Source organism: Alnus glutinosa, chromosome 7 (genome assembly GCF_958979055.1).
Source record: "Alnus glutinosa chromosome 7, dhAlnGlut1.1, whole genome shotgun sequence".
In the NCBI taxonomy this organism is placed as follows: domain Eukaryota; kingdom Viridiplantae; phylum Streptophyta; class Magnoliopsida; order Fagales; family Betulaceae; genus Alnus; species Alnus glutinosa.
In genome coordinates this window covers 5,469,839-5,485,358 of record NC_084892.1, presented here as the reverse complement: position 1 = coordinate 5,485,358, position 15,520 = coordinate 5,469,839, and the positions used below count along the sequence as shown (strand labels likewise).

The following is a 15,520-nucleotide window of genomic DNA, read 5'->3' as shown; positions in this document are numbered from 1 at the left end:
AATTAAAAAAAAAATAAAACTAAAAAAGAAATACATAAAGACTAAGGGTGGCAAAATTTAAAAATTAAAAAAGTATACGTTTTTGTTTTTAAAATTAAAATTTTTTGTTTTTGTTAAGAAATTAAAAAATTTCGTTTTGTTAAAAAAAAAAAAATCTTATTTTAAATAAAAAAGTTTCAAATTTTTTTGAATTTATAAGTGCATTTTTGTCTTATTGAAAAAAATTAATGTCTTTTCTGTCTTTTTGTTGGAGGTATATTGACAATATTTTGGTAGTTTTGAAGATACATTATTCCAATTGAAAGTTTGGAGAAGATATTCTCAATTAATTGAGTGGTAGTTTGGAGAGGTATGTGTAAACTTTTTCCAAAAAAAAAACATATTGTTCCAACGGTTGCAATTAAACTTTTGGAACTTGAAAAATATTGTTAGAATGAAAAAAGAATGAGAATGCTTCGTTGTATTTTCCTCTATTTTTCGTACAATTTAATAATTAATTTTTAAAATAGAAATATGAGAGACTAACAAAGTGTGCTAAATAATATGTCTCAAAAAAGAATATGAGAACACTAGTTACCTGGCTTTAGTGGTTAGAGCTAGTGATCGATCTTAAGTAATCTTCATGCTTTAATAAGCCTTCGCCCTTGAAACAGCACCTCCATGTTTGAGGCTTTGAGCTAATTTGACAGCGAAAGGTTTGCTCTTTGCAACACCTTCTCTCAATGACTACGGCGTGGCACGGGTAATGTGCACTTAATACATTTAAATTATATTATCATAACTTTTCACACCCTCTAATATTCTAGAAGAATATATAGTCGATGAATTAAAATATCGTGGAAATTGGACTTTGGTGTTTTTTGGGACAATATTCCCAAAAACCTCGGAAAACATTTTGCTTGTCATTCTAATACTCAATCCTGGTTTTGGAATAGGCGACAAGCATAAATTGTTGGCAAGAGAGCTGGGCTTATTCTTGGTGTTTATCGATCATGCTTTTCAAAAGCAAATTTTAGGTCTTCTTGCACTGTTTTTTGTTTGTTTAGGAGCTTTTGTTATGGCTGTCCACCCTTTATTTTTATTGCTTATGTTTTCTTCTTTTCTCTTCTCTTGTTTGATTTGAAAAAATAAAAAATAAAATAAAATAAAATTGTAGTAGTTAATTTTTTTAGATGAGTAATGCTAAAAATTATATTTTTATCCTACAATTATTCTACAATAATGACATATTAGTTGAGACTGCCACCTCAGTATTAGAGGATAATTGTGAGATAAAAATATGATTTTTAACATTACTCTTATTCTTCTATATGACTGTTAATTTTCCAATGATTTAGTCATGGTTCGAACCGCTTCAAGTAAACATGGAAATTACCAATTTTGTTGGATTGGTGATACCCATCATATATACAACATCTCAAAAACTCAGTAACTTAGAGTACTATTAGATGGAAGGTGTTGTTTCAAATTCATACTGCTAATGCTTAATTGGAATGAAAAAAATATATTTTTGTTTATTTCAGCAATTGCTCCTTTTGGATTCCTTAGAACTTCAAATTTTCATTTGTTATTAAGTCAATTTAATATTTTCAACCAATATTAATTAAATAATTAAAAATATTAATATTTTTTACCAATTAATTGAAGCTTTTTGAGATAAATTGTGAACATGTATAAAATTTTTAGTAGTGAACGGCTGAAAATGTTTCGTTGCAATAAATTCACATACGCTATAGTGACGACTGTGTAGTGAAATTAAATAATTAATGATTGCAACGTTTGGTTCATGTTCAGTTTTTAAGAAAAACAAAAGCAAAAAAGTTAAAGGTTAGTTATATTCTCTAGACGGTGGCCTGTACCAAACGCTGCTGATTTTTTCAACAGACTCGTGGCTATCTGTTGAAGAAGTACGAAAAAAGTCGATACTGAGCTTTCAAAGTCAATTTATTATAAGCTTCTAGCAAGGGTCTTAGAGAAGCTAGGCCCCTTGCTTACCAAGAGTTGAGCTTGGCATGAGGTGTCAAAAGCGATCTGAAAAGGCTTGAGCTCACCATGTCAATCATTAGAGAGGTGCTCCTGGATGCCGAAAAGAAGCAAGCAACTGACTCCCTACTGAGACTCTGGCTAGGGCAACTCAATGACGTCCTTCACGATGCTGAGAATGTATTTGATGAAATTGAGTACAAAGCTTTAAGGAATCAAGTGGTTGCCACACATGGGAGCACTTCTAGAAAGGTATTGCATTCACTTTCATCCTCTATGACACATGCATTCCCTTTCAAACTCGCTCATAAAATCAAGGGCATTAGAGAGAGGTTAGATGAGATTGCAGCCGATAATGATAAATTTAATCTCACTCAACAACGTAAAGATGGGCGTATCGTGCACTGGATGAGGGAAATAGATTTAATCTCATTTGTCCATCCATCAAAAGTAATCGGAAGGGATAAGGACAAAGAAAATATCATTAATCTTTTGATGCACTCAGATGTTAGCAAAAATGTCAATGTAATTTTCATAGTTGGATTAGGAGGTGTGGGGAAGACCACACTTGCCAAGTGGGTGTACAACGATGAATGTGTAATCCAGACATTTCAATTGAGAATGTGGGTTTGTGTGTCTGAAAATTTTAATGTTACAAGATTGATAAGTGAAATCCTTAAATCTACACGCGCTACAATTGATGAAAATTGGAGTGTGGATACAATGCAAACTGAACTGAGAGAACATTTAAGGGATAAGAAATTTCTACTTGTGTTGGATGATGTCTGGAATGAAGATCATAATAAATGGATTGAATTGAGAGATTTGTTAATTGATGGTTCCGAAGGAAGTAAAATTATAGTGACAACACGTACTAATTTGGTTGCCTCCGTTATGAGCACCGATTCCACAAACAATTTAAAAGGCCTATCCCAAGATGATTGTTTGTCTTTGTTTGTGAAATATGCATTTAAGGAAGGAGAAGAGAAACAACATCCAAACCTCTTAAAAATTGGAAAAGAAATTGTGGGAAAATGTAAAGGGGTTCCATTGGCAGTGAGGACTTTAGGCAGCTTGCGTCATTCAAAAGTTGATGAACGGGAGTGGGAATTTGTCAGAGATAACGAGATATGAAAATTAGAACAGAAGGAGAATGACATCTTACCTGCATTGCGATTTAGTTACGATCAACTACCAATTCACTTGAAGCGATGCTTTGCCTTTTGTTCTCTTTTTCCAAAAGACCATGACTTCTTTTCGTATCGTTTGATTCAAATGTGGATGGCGCATGGACTAATACTTGAAACGTCTATTAATGAAAAACAAGAGTTGGAATATGTTGGGGAGTTGTATATAAATGAGTTGGTGTCGAGATCTTTCTTCCAAGACTTTGAGAGAATAAACCCTAACTCGCCCTACTATTGCTTTAAAATGCATTATCTCATCCATGATCTTGCAATCTTAGTTGCACAAGGAGAGTGTTCACAAGTAGATTTTGATGCTAAAGACATTATTAGAACAATTCGTCATTTGTCATTTTCAACCAAAGACTTGGGTCAAGAAGTTCCAAAATGTTTAGACAAGTTTACAAAGGTGCGCACCGTTATGTTCACAACCAAACAACCAGTGTCCTTAGCTGAAGCATGCATCTCAAGATTCAAGTCCCTGCGGTTGCTTCATTTAGGTGGATCATCTTTTGAGGTCTTGCCAAGTTCTATCGGCACTTTGAAGCATTTGAAATATATCGACCTATCTTATAATGAAAGGATCAAGGAACTTCCTAATTCCATCTATAACCTACACCATTTGCAAACATTACTGCTTCATGCCTTCATGGATGTAAGAAACTTGAACGGTTGCCCAAAGATATGAGGAACATGATCAGCCTTAGGTATTTTGCAATAACAACAAAGTCTAAATGGTTGTTGGAGAATGGATCCTTGAATTCTTTTCGGTTTTTGGTTTTAGAAGATTGTCCGAGACTAGAAGTTTTGTTTCAAGACAAGGACAGGCGCCTCACCAACCTTCGGACATTGTTGATACATCAGTGTCCAAGTTTGACCTCTTTGACACTCAATATCAAGCACCTAACTTCCTTAGAGGTCCTTGTTATTCACGAATGTGAAAATCTTGAATTGAATGGAGAAAATAATCAATTATCTCAAGTTGAACCTCCGAACTCTGGTAATTCATGAGTTACGAAAGTTGGAGGTCTTGCCCCTATGGATCCAAGCATCTGCTAATACTTTACAGTACCTAAAAATCGGAGAATGTGAGAACTTCACAGCGTTGCCTGAGTGGCTGCCAACTCTCAAGTCACTTCGCACACTTGAGATTATCATTTGCCCCAAGTTATCATCTCTTCCGGAGGGGACACATTGTCTAACTGCGTTAAGATCATTGAAGATTAAAGGCTGTCCTGAATTGAGTAGAAAATGCAAACGAGAAGATCAACCCAAGATCGCGCATGTACCAGAAGTTGAACTTGACGATGAGGACTTATGGAGTACTTCTTGAACAGAAGATGATGTTGAGGTAATTAGGGCACTTTTTTGGTCTTAAACTATTAATGTTCAATTGATTCAATCCCCAATATTTGTCAAGTGGAAGCGTGTAAAATCCATACTAGGAAATCATTTTTGCCTTATTCTAATTTGATGTAAACTAATATGAAAAAGAAAAGAAAAACCTTTTTTGGACAAAATCCTATTATTTCATACGCTATACTTTCTCTCCAAGTGCAAGTATTCCGCTTGTAAAGCATGGAGAAATTATATATTTTGTGTGGAACATATATAATATTTCCAAGTGTATCAAAAACTTTTTATGTTATATTTATTAACTTTTCTTTTGTAATCACAATTTTTTTCTGGTTTTATTCTCATATTAGATTTATATGTCTAGGGACAGAACAATAGTTGAATGGAAGACTCTGACAGTGGAAGCCTGAATGTAACAAAGTTTAAAGGTATATGTTGCTTTGTTAAGTTATAAATATTTTTGTCATTGTAATTTAAATTAAGAGATGTAAAAAATAAATAAATAAATAAATTGCTGCCGTTGTAATTCTTATTAAGCTTATTTAAATGAATAGACATTTGTTGATGTATTTCTGATTAAGAGATGTAAAGGAAACAAATTGGTGACATGTATATATACTTGTGTAACTCCATCTTCTTGTTTATAAAGTTTATTTATCTCATAACTATCTGCAATCCATCCTAGCTGCACAACCCTTATCAAAACTGTAGCAGCAGTAGTCCAAAACAATATGCTAATCTTTGAATTCCATGTTGGATAATTTTTTGTGAAGTTTTGAAAAAGACAAAAAGCAAAACCCCAACCTCAAATTCTGGACCATATGCCTTTCCCAACTCCCTTGGAGGGCTTTGTATTTGTTTCATGTAGGGACAAAAACAAAGCCCTCATTTCAAAAGTGGGCTGGGCCATCCAATCCAATTCTTCCACCTTTGGACCTTCATCCTCGAATATCTTAAAAACACCCCATTCCTTGAAAACCCCGTCCCCTCCACGGCCTCCTTTATTTGAAAAGAGATATGTTTGGTGCTATTTTCTTACGATTCTTTTTTTTTAAGGGAAAAAAAAAAATCATCATTGAATATGTGGAACTCACATGTAGAAACTACAAATTCAATGATAAATTTGCACATCTCTTATATGGAAAATAGACAAATGACAAGCAAAAAAAAATAAAAAACAAACATTTCTCATTTGAAGGTATTCTCTCTCAAATTCAGGGCACTATCCAGCAAGGTGGGTGCCATACATACCCTTGGGTTAGAAGGTTTCATCTATCACTAATTGGATCAAAAAATTCTCAAAACTGAATCATCCTCTCATCACCGCCCCCAACTCTTTGCCTCCATCTCCTTTGACCCACCTTTGGCACTCCAGAAATCTTGCTGTTCATAAAGGCTCTGTCCCCAACGCCCCTCAATCACATTACCCTTTGTGGCCTACTCCACCTCAAAGCTTTGAACTCTCTTAAACCCAAACCGCTTCAAGTAAGCATGGAAATTGCCAAATTTTTTGGATTGGTGATACCCCATTATACACACGTACAACATCTCAAAAACTCCAGAACTTAAACTATTACATGGAAGGCGTGGTTTCAAATTCATACTGTTAATGCTTAATTGGAATGAAAATATATATATATATATATATATATATATATACTTTTGTTTATTTCAGTCATTGCTGCTCCTCTTCGATTCCTTAGAACTTCAAACTTTCATTTGTTATTAGGTAAATTTAATGTTTTCTGTCAATTAATTTTAATTTTTTGAAATAAATTGTGATTTAAAATGTATAAATTTTATGGTAGTGAACGGCTAAAAATGCTGGATTGCTTTACATTCACATACGCAATATATAGTGATGACTGTGCAGTGGAATTAAATAATTAATGGTTGCAATGTTTGGTTCATGATGTTTATGTTTTTTAAAAAAAACAAAAACAAAAAAGTCAAAGGTTTGTTTTATATTCTCTAGATGGTGCTGCACAACTGTACCATATGCTGCTGATTATTTCCTTCGAGAGAGATTCCTAAGTTCCAAAAAAAATTGCTATTGTGCTTTTTTCCCAAGAAAACTAAATTATAGAAAACTAAAAATAATTTATTGATAGGTTAATAACTAATATATATATATATATATAGACACACACATACAGAGGAAAGCCCTTCCCTTTAGTTTGTAATTATGAATCGAATTATACCGTTATAATTATGACCGTCATTTATTGGGGTTTTAGTTGCTGACTCTTCTGTTATTATGTTATCAATTTTATTGACCTTTTGTCGATTCTCGGAAAGTGCCAGACCCGATACATAGTCTTACGACTTTAAGAAGACCTATGTTTTTTATAAACAGTCGCCTGATCGAGCATGGTCACTACGACTTTCTTTATAAAGAAGCATCCCTTCTATTCATCCAAAAAAAAAGAAGCATCCCTTCTCTTTAAGTTACAGGACTATTTTGCCGAGTTCCTTAAAGAGAATTGTCTTGCGTCCTTACGTATTCTCTATATATGCCTATATGTGTCGGTTTTGGGTAATATGTGAACAAGCATTTTTTTCCTTATTTTTAAACTTTTTGTTCGCTTAAATTATACTAAATTTTTTCAGACCTCCCTGACTAATTCCCGATTTTAAGTTGAAAGAGTTGCAGCCAATTGTAGACTTGAATGGTTGGATGGTAGTGGCCGGATATGTAGTGGGAATGGAATGCAAAGCATACGTGCGTGTGATGAAACCTTATGTGTGTGTGTATATATATAGGTGACATTCTCCACATATCCTGGAAGATTTTAGCCTAACAACAAATGACCTCTCTTCCCTATCAAAATGCTGTGTTTGGGCAACTTGTCAAGTGTAGCCGCCGCTTTCTTAGTGATTTATGACCACATCGTCCACTCGAGGGCCTTCATTGTTTCCTCGAGCTCTTCGGTCATTGACGTGCCTGCTATAATACACAGCACCACACATGTATGGAATCAAACCATCACATATGTCTCTTTCAACTTCAAGTGTCATGTGTATATAATTGTTTGCAGATCCAGTCAAGTAAAATCGAAGTGACATATATATATATATTCCTTATTGAGAGGATTCAAGTGGGTGGAATATTGCTTAATTTCATGCACTTTCTACTCATGGATCTCAATATTAATTTTCTTTTGTACTTTGATTATAAAGTGATGCATGCAGAGACATAAGACTATTAAGTCTTAATTGAGTTCAATATTTTGATTTAAATTTTATTCGTTATTTAGTTTTATGTTTTATTTAATTTTTAAGAGTTAAAGGTCTTATTTTGTAATTTTAATAATGAGTTTGGCCCAAAATCAGTTAAATTAAGGTTTAGTTATTGAGTTTATGTAAGTAAACAACCGTACTCCAATAGAGACAGAGTTGATGAATAAATATCTTTTGTTCTTTTGAAATGTGACTCTTTCCCGCCTTCTCTTCTTTTGGTGGTGAGTGATCTCCGCCTACTGTTTTTTCTTTTTTTCTTTTTTTTTTTTTTGTGGTGTGGTGAGACTCCATCAAATTTCCTTCTCTTTGAATTGTGTCACTCGATTCGTTTTTTCCCCTTCCTCCATTCTTCTTCTCCCAAATTCCTCCGTTCTGCTTCGTATAAAAAGTCAATTATATCAAAAGTTTTGAAGAACATATTATATCACAACAAATTGATCATTTAAATGCGTAGGATATGTAAATGACTATATAAACCCCTTTTGATAAATATGGTTTTGGTGGATGTTGATTGTTGAATGAGTAGAAATATTATGAATATGATTGTTGTACCCCATCAGAAATTAATGAAATAGGTAAATAGATTGTTGAAGCTGAATTATATTCAAAATTAGTCTTTCATCACCAGCATTGCCACCAAATAAATTGATGCCAAAAGTTTAGTTAACCCTTTTCCTCTCTAATTCTCTCTCTCTCTCTCTCTCTCTCTCTCTCTCTCTCTCTCTCTCTCTCTCCTTTTTTTTTTTCTTTTCTTTTTTCCATTCTTCTTTTTTCTCTAAAAAAAAAGTGGATAGGAATATAATTAAGTCCTTTCTCACCCTAATAAATTGCATTTTAATCATTTCGCTAGGGATAAAATTTTCTTCTAAATTGAATCGAATGAAATCCTTTAATCCAATGTATTACTTAACTTCAAAGGGTTGGCTTAAGTGGTAAAAGCATTGATCTTTGTGGTAGTTCCATAAGGTCTAAGGTTCGAATCCCCTTAGGTGCAAACAATAATTTGGGTCCAGCCCGCCAACAGTATTACCCGATCCGTGTGAAGGGAGCACTTTACATGGATCTGAGGTTTACCTGACAGTGGTAGGTACACAAAATAATCCTGCCTTTAACGACAAATGTTAGTCTAATAAACTGAATCCAACTCAAATTAAAGAAAAACTCTCATTTTGCTAGAATATCATTGATTTTACCAAACTTTTTTTTTTTTTTTTTTAAAAAAAAAAAAGGAAGAAAAAAAGAGTAGGTAAAGTCCACATACCCCTCTTAAACTACCACCTAATTGACAATGTCTTCGAAACTTTCAATTTGGAAAATGTCCCCCCCCCCCCCCCCCCCCTCTCTCCTCCTCCTCCTCCTCCTCCTCCTCCCAAACTACCAAAAATTGTTAATATTCTCCCAATGACGAAAATAACCTTAAAAAATATATATATAAAATAATTTTTTTAAAAAAAAAGAACTAAAACTAAAACTAAAAAAAAAAAAAAAAAAAATACATAAAAACCAAGGGTGGCAGAATTAAAAAGTTTAAATTTTTGTTTTTTAAATTAAATTTTTTGTTTATTGTAAGAAATTAAAAAATTTTGTTTTGTTAAAAAAAAAAAAAAATCGTTGTTTTTTTATATAAAAATTTCTATTTTCTTTTTCAAAAAACATTATTAATTTTTTTTTTTTGAATTTATAAGGTATTTATCTCTTATTAAAAAAATGGTAATGTCATTTTTGTCTTTTTGTTGGCCTTGGAGGTATATTTACAAAGTAGAAATGCTACATGTACTTACACTTTTATAAAGGGAGGCTTACAAACTGACGTGGAACCTCATATCATGTTAGTTTAATGCTAAATGAGTCAAAACAAATTTCAGTACATAAAGACAAAAATGACCTTCCCATCTCTGATTGAACCCAACACACCGGTTGAAAACCCAGCACACCGTCAGAAACCCTGCACACTAGCCGACCATGACCCTGACCCCGACCCCGACCATCGGTGAGCTCCCGACACTATCAGAAACCCATGCACCCCGACCCACCAAACCCACGCCAGTGTGCATGGGTTTCCAACCGTTCTCCCCTCTCTCCAATAGATCTAATGGAGATTGGCAATCCACCGGAGGTAGGGCTTCGAATCTGAGGCGCGTCCATTCCAGAAGGCCATGGAAGGCCGCGACTGAGCTCAGGAGAGTGGAGAATGGCTAGCGAGAGGGGGAGAAAGGCTAGCGTACATGTTGGGTTTCTTGGGCTAGCGAGATGGGGGAACAGTCGACATGCTGGGTTTCGTGGGGCTGAAGGGCATTTTCGTATTTATGTAGGATGTCACGTCAATTTGTAAGCCTCCCTTTGTAAAAGTGTAAGTACCTGTAGCATTTTTCTTTACAATGTTTTGGTAGTTTGGGAAGAAGGAACATTGTCTCGATTAAAAGTTTGGGGGAGACATGCTCAATTAGATGATAGTTTGAGAGCCGAATATGTGGACTTTTTCAAAAAAAAAAAAAAAAAAAAAATGAATTGTTCCAACGGTTGCAATTAAACCTTTGGAACTTGAAAAATATTGTTAGAATGAAAAAAGAATGATAAATGCTTCCTTGTATTTTCTTATATTTCTCCAACAATTCAATAGTTAATTTTCAAAATAGAATTATGAGAGAATAACAAAGTGTACTAAATAATATGTCACAAAAAAGAAAATGAGAACTCTAATTACCTGGCTTTAGTGGTTGCAGTGATGGATCTTAATCTTCATGCTTTAATAAGCCTTTGTCCTTGAAACAGCACCTCCATGTTTGAGCTAATTTGACAGCCAAAGGTTTGCTCTTTGCAACACCTTCTCAATGATTACGGCATGGCACGAGTAATGTGCACTTATTACATTTTAATTATATTATCGTAACTTTTCTTTCACACCCTCTAATATTCTAGAATTATATATATATATATATATATATATATATATATATAGTCGATGAATTAAAATATCGTGGAAATCGACCTTTGGTGTTTTTTTTTGGGACAATCTTCCCATAAACCTCGGAAAATATTTTCCTTGTCAGTCCAATACTCAATCCTGGTTTTGGAATAGGCGACAAGCATGCCCATGAATCCATCATCCTCCAAAACTTTCCTAATTTCATAAAATCAACACAAAAGCAACCCCCCCCCCCCCCCCCCCCCCCCCATATACACGAATGGGACAGGACTCCGACGGCCATTCCGATTTTGAATCCAATTTTAAAATTTTTTAGAGCGTCTCCGTAGATGGGGCAAAAGTCTTATATTATGTATATTTAGTTAATATGAAATAAAAATTAGGTTTAATAGTTTATCTTCAGCTTATGTAAAATTTATTTTTTTGCTCCTTGTAGCTAATTATTGTAGCGAAATGTTCCTTTATTTTATTCATTCTCAACAACATTTTTTTTTTGAATATTTTATCGTTTTTTTTCTCGACACCCAAAAACTCATATGAGTTTATACCGTTACAAAAAAAATAACTGTTTTAAAATATGAGTGTTGGCAAATATATATATAAAGAAATAATAAAGAAAGAAAGTAAAAAATATAATAGAGAATCTATTAGAACGTATATAGAAAAAGTAATAGTTTAAGTAAATAATTTTATTTTTTTAGTTAGGTATTTTAGATAACATTGTTAAAGATGCTCTTACAATGAAATATTTTGATTCCTTACCTGCACATAAAAGATATATCATCTTTCCTTACATTGTGGGATTATGTATTTTTTTTATTACGAAAATAACGGCTAACCGATGGTTACTCAAAATTGCTCCGTTACTGGTTAGAGACAATAACCGCCACCGCCACCGCCACCCTTACAATATTTTTTGAGAATTTCTATATGTATGCATGTGTATGTTGTAAAGCCTATCTAACAAAAAGAATCAGAAGAAGATATGAAATCACATGGTTATGCATATAAAAAATACACCATCATACAAACTCACTAAACATTCCTCTCGATCCACCTAATTTAGATCCCCTCCAACTCCAACAACATATTTATATATATATTTATATATATAGTTTTCGCTTTCTTTTTCTTTTCCTTTCAACTTTGGGTGTTCATATTCTCAGAAGAAAAATACTGAGCTCGGGCCCTCCATTGCCGTCAGGGTTCATCATGTAAAAGGCCTCCGAGTCACGGCTCCCCACCACTCGCTCGAACCTCGCTCTCATATACAGCAACTCCCCCTCCGACGACCCGCCGCTCTTCTTCCCATTCTCCACAACAGGAATCACTCCGGCACCGACCGACACGCTCTGCACCGTCCCCAGCACGTGCCAGTCGGACTCCCCGCACGTGCGCGACATCGCGTACCCGCACTTCCTCCCATTACAGTACATGGTCCACGTCGGCTCCTGGAAGAGCTTTCTGGACCGGCCGGGTTGAGCCGGTCCAACCTTCTCGCACTCGAGCGCGATGCGGACTAGACCGGACGACATCTCTTTGACCAACGACGAGGTCGACATGGCGAGCTCGAGGAGTAGTAAGGGTTCGGAGCGCGGGTCGAGCTGAACGGCGAAGCTGACGTGGCCTCTCCGGAGACCGAAGAGAGTTCCTGTGACTTTGCGGCCGAGGGAGGGATTGAGGGAGAGATTGGAAGGGATGGAGAGCCATTTGCAGGTGGGGAGAATGGTGGGGAAGGAGAGGAAGCTGAGGAACGAGCGCAGAAGGGAGGAGAGCCTTTTGGGGAAGTGGGGTTTCGAGAGTTGGTCGGAGACATATGCCGGAGAGTAGTGTTTTGGGACGAGGAGGTTATCGGAGATTTCTTCTGTTTCACGTGGGAAAGACGACGAGGAGCGACTGTGGCTGGAGGGGAGGATCCTTCTTGTGCTTCTGGCGGCGCTGCTGCTTCTTTGGAGGGCGATTAGTTCTTGTTGTTTCATTATATATAATAGACAAGAGACGAAGAGAGAGAGCGAAGAAAGAAGAAGAAGAAGATGTATGGAAACGAAAATCTTGAATTTTGTATTCTGGAGAGTGTGATGTTTCCAAACACGATGGGAATGAAAACTGAAAGCAGAGTGGGAATGAGAATCCTGGTTGAAGTTGGGAGAGATCGAGAGAGGGAGAGAGGAGGGATAAAGCGGCCGACAAGATGATGATAGTGTTGGGAGGTAGGCAATATAAAGGGAGACTATGGAGGCTTGTGGTGATGATGATGATTTGTAAGACAAATTATATTGTGGGTTTGGAGATTTTAATATGGTCCTACAAACCACCATTATGCTCACTATTGCTTCACCACACACTCATTCATCTCCACCATCCATGTACATGGGTCCACTCTAAGCATCCTCCAACTTAATTCACAGGATTAAGATTAAACCTCTTAATTAGCTATTTTTCCCTCTTTTACATCAGTTGTGCCAATTATTTGTTCAAATTTGAGAGAATTCAGGTAAGTGATTGTGAGATATCACTTATGGGATCCACCTGATCAGATAAGTGATTGGGCAGCCCAACTTTTATTTGATTAGGTGGATCCTATAAGTGATCTTTCATAATCACTTACCTGAATTCTCTTAAATTTAGACAAATAATTGTAAAGAGTCCTAATCCGCAAGAAAGGGAAAATTGACCGAATCTATACAGCAAAATTGTTAAAAATAATTGTAGAGGGTCTTAAATTGGACAAATAATTGACCGAATCCATGTAGCAAAATTGTTAAAAATTCCTATTCGAAGAAAGGGAAAATTTGCATTATTCCTTAAAAATAAATAAATAATTTAGAAAATACTCATATGTCCTTTTCAAAATCTGAAAAAATGCCTTGCTTCCCCTCCCAAAGAAAAGGAAAAAGATTCACTTCGTTAACATGCATGCATGCATGATATAATTTGGCATGTATAAGATCAGTGAAGTGAGAAGATTTGATTACGATGATCTGCATGTTGTTGATCGTATGTTAAGATTTCTTGGTCGTATTATATTTTATGATTCCATGCCGACCATTAGATTAGAATCAGAAATACATAGACTACATAGTGGTTGAAACATGATTAATTGAGACTCAATTACTAGTTTATCAGACTCATTTCAACACGATCAGCTGCCTGTCCTTAACAGCCTCTCAAGAGGCCATGGCCATTAATGCCACTCTGCTTCTCTAAACAGATTTTTCGGCAACTAACTAGCTAGTAATGTCGATCAAATCTAATAGTCTTTGGATCAATACTTACTAAAAAATAATATATATATATATATATATATATATATATATATATATATATATATATATATTAAAAACAGTAATGCTATATATATACCACGTCATTATATTTTATTATGAGAAATGATATAAATACATATCTTTTACATTTCATTTTCAAATTAACCATTAACCAGATTTATTGGACAAATTTAATGATGGATTAAAAACTTGGTTATATAGAAATATGTAAGGGATGTATGTATGTGTATCATTTTTCATTGTACTATAGATGCTGATTGTCAATCTATCGTTTGAGTTTTTTTCTTTTTCTTTTTCTTTTTTAATAATAAACGATCTATGGGTAGATTGGTAATACCACGTCAATATAATGAGATAGTAGTATATATGGTATATATCATTACTAAAAAAAAATCCAAACTACTAAACCATGTTACGTCTGCATTGTAAAATTTTTATAAAATAGTGTGTGTAGTACGTAACATTAATTCGGCTACGCAATATCCGAGTACTACGTTTTTGGATATATTACCTCATCAATGAAGTTGCCCTTTCTTATGATGGGGCAGAAAATTTTGAAATTGATTTTCTTAGCTCCTTCCATTGCCAATTGCAATTGCTTATTAAGAGTTTATTAAGAGTTGATTAATTCATGAAGGTTGGCAATTTGATTTTGTGGTAGCTCCCCGTGGTTAGTGAAAGGGTTGTTTATAGGCAACAGGCATACACAGTACACTGCACTTGGTGCAAGTTGTTTAGTCAATTATGAGTTGGAACAATATATATGTGATCCCAGCCTTTCTTCCAAATGGGGAGAGAGAGAGAGAGAGAGTAGCCCTTGCTCAAGAATTTATATTTACTTAAGTGTCATGATAAAGGGCAAGACTTTGCGTTCTGTGTTTAGAGGCGGAGTTAGAATTTTAAGAGTGGAGCAAAACATAAATACACAAAAAAATGGGGGTAAATAATTAATTTTGAGGGATTCATCTCATTAAAAAAAATAAAATATAAATGAATTCTTTAATTTTTAAGGGTTTCTAAAAATTTGTGGTTTGCCCATTCATACCATACAAAGTGAGGTTGTCACATCAATAATTACATATGGGTGGCACACCTAACTTGTGTCTTGTGTTTACAAACCAATGGTTAATAATCTTTGTTTTGTAAAGTAATGTTACATGTCAATTCATATCGCTTTTATGTCCTTTCAAAATGGATTTAAGTTTTTAAATTATCAATGAATAATCATCAATTTTAAAGGAACTCAAGAAAGACGAGAGTAACATTTAGAATTACTTAGTTTTGTATGCTATGATGGGGCTTATGCTAAAAATCAGGAGATTATTTAAAAAAAAAAAAAAAAAAAAAAATACGAAAAATGACCCTCAACGTGGAACCAACATTTGACCACCATTATAAAATTTTGGAGAAAGTAGAAAAGGGGTCGTTAAAAGATTTTAGATCATCTAAGCTTAAAACTAGCTTTGATTCCCATTAAACAAGATCTTTGGCAACATGTTTTTGATAATATTTAAAGATGGGATCAAATCTTTCCCAGCAAGGCC

At 34.7% G+C, this 15,520-nt stretch overlaps 1 protein-coding gene and 1 pseudogene across 1 annotated transcript; one reads left to right on the top strand and one right to left on the bottom strand.

Annotated features, from left to right (window-relative positions):
• Positions 1 to 1,964: 1,964 nt before the first annotated feature.
• Positions 1,965 to 3,855, top strand: LOC133873170 (putative disease resistance protein RGA3; annotated as a pseudogene).
• Positions 3,856 to 11,670: 7,815 nt separating this feature from the next.
• On the bottom strand, positions 11,671 to 12,919 carry LOC133872357 (protein MIZU-KUSSEI 1). The gene has a single exon (XM_062309845.1). It carries the CDS (start codon positions 12,666 to 12,668, stop codon positions 11,844 to 11,846), a length of 825 nt encoding a protein of 274 aa, XP_062165829.1. The 5' UTR covers positions 12,669 to 12,919; the 3' UTR covers positions 11,671 to 11,843.
• Positions 12,920 to 15,520: the final 2,601 nt, after the last annotated feature.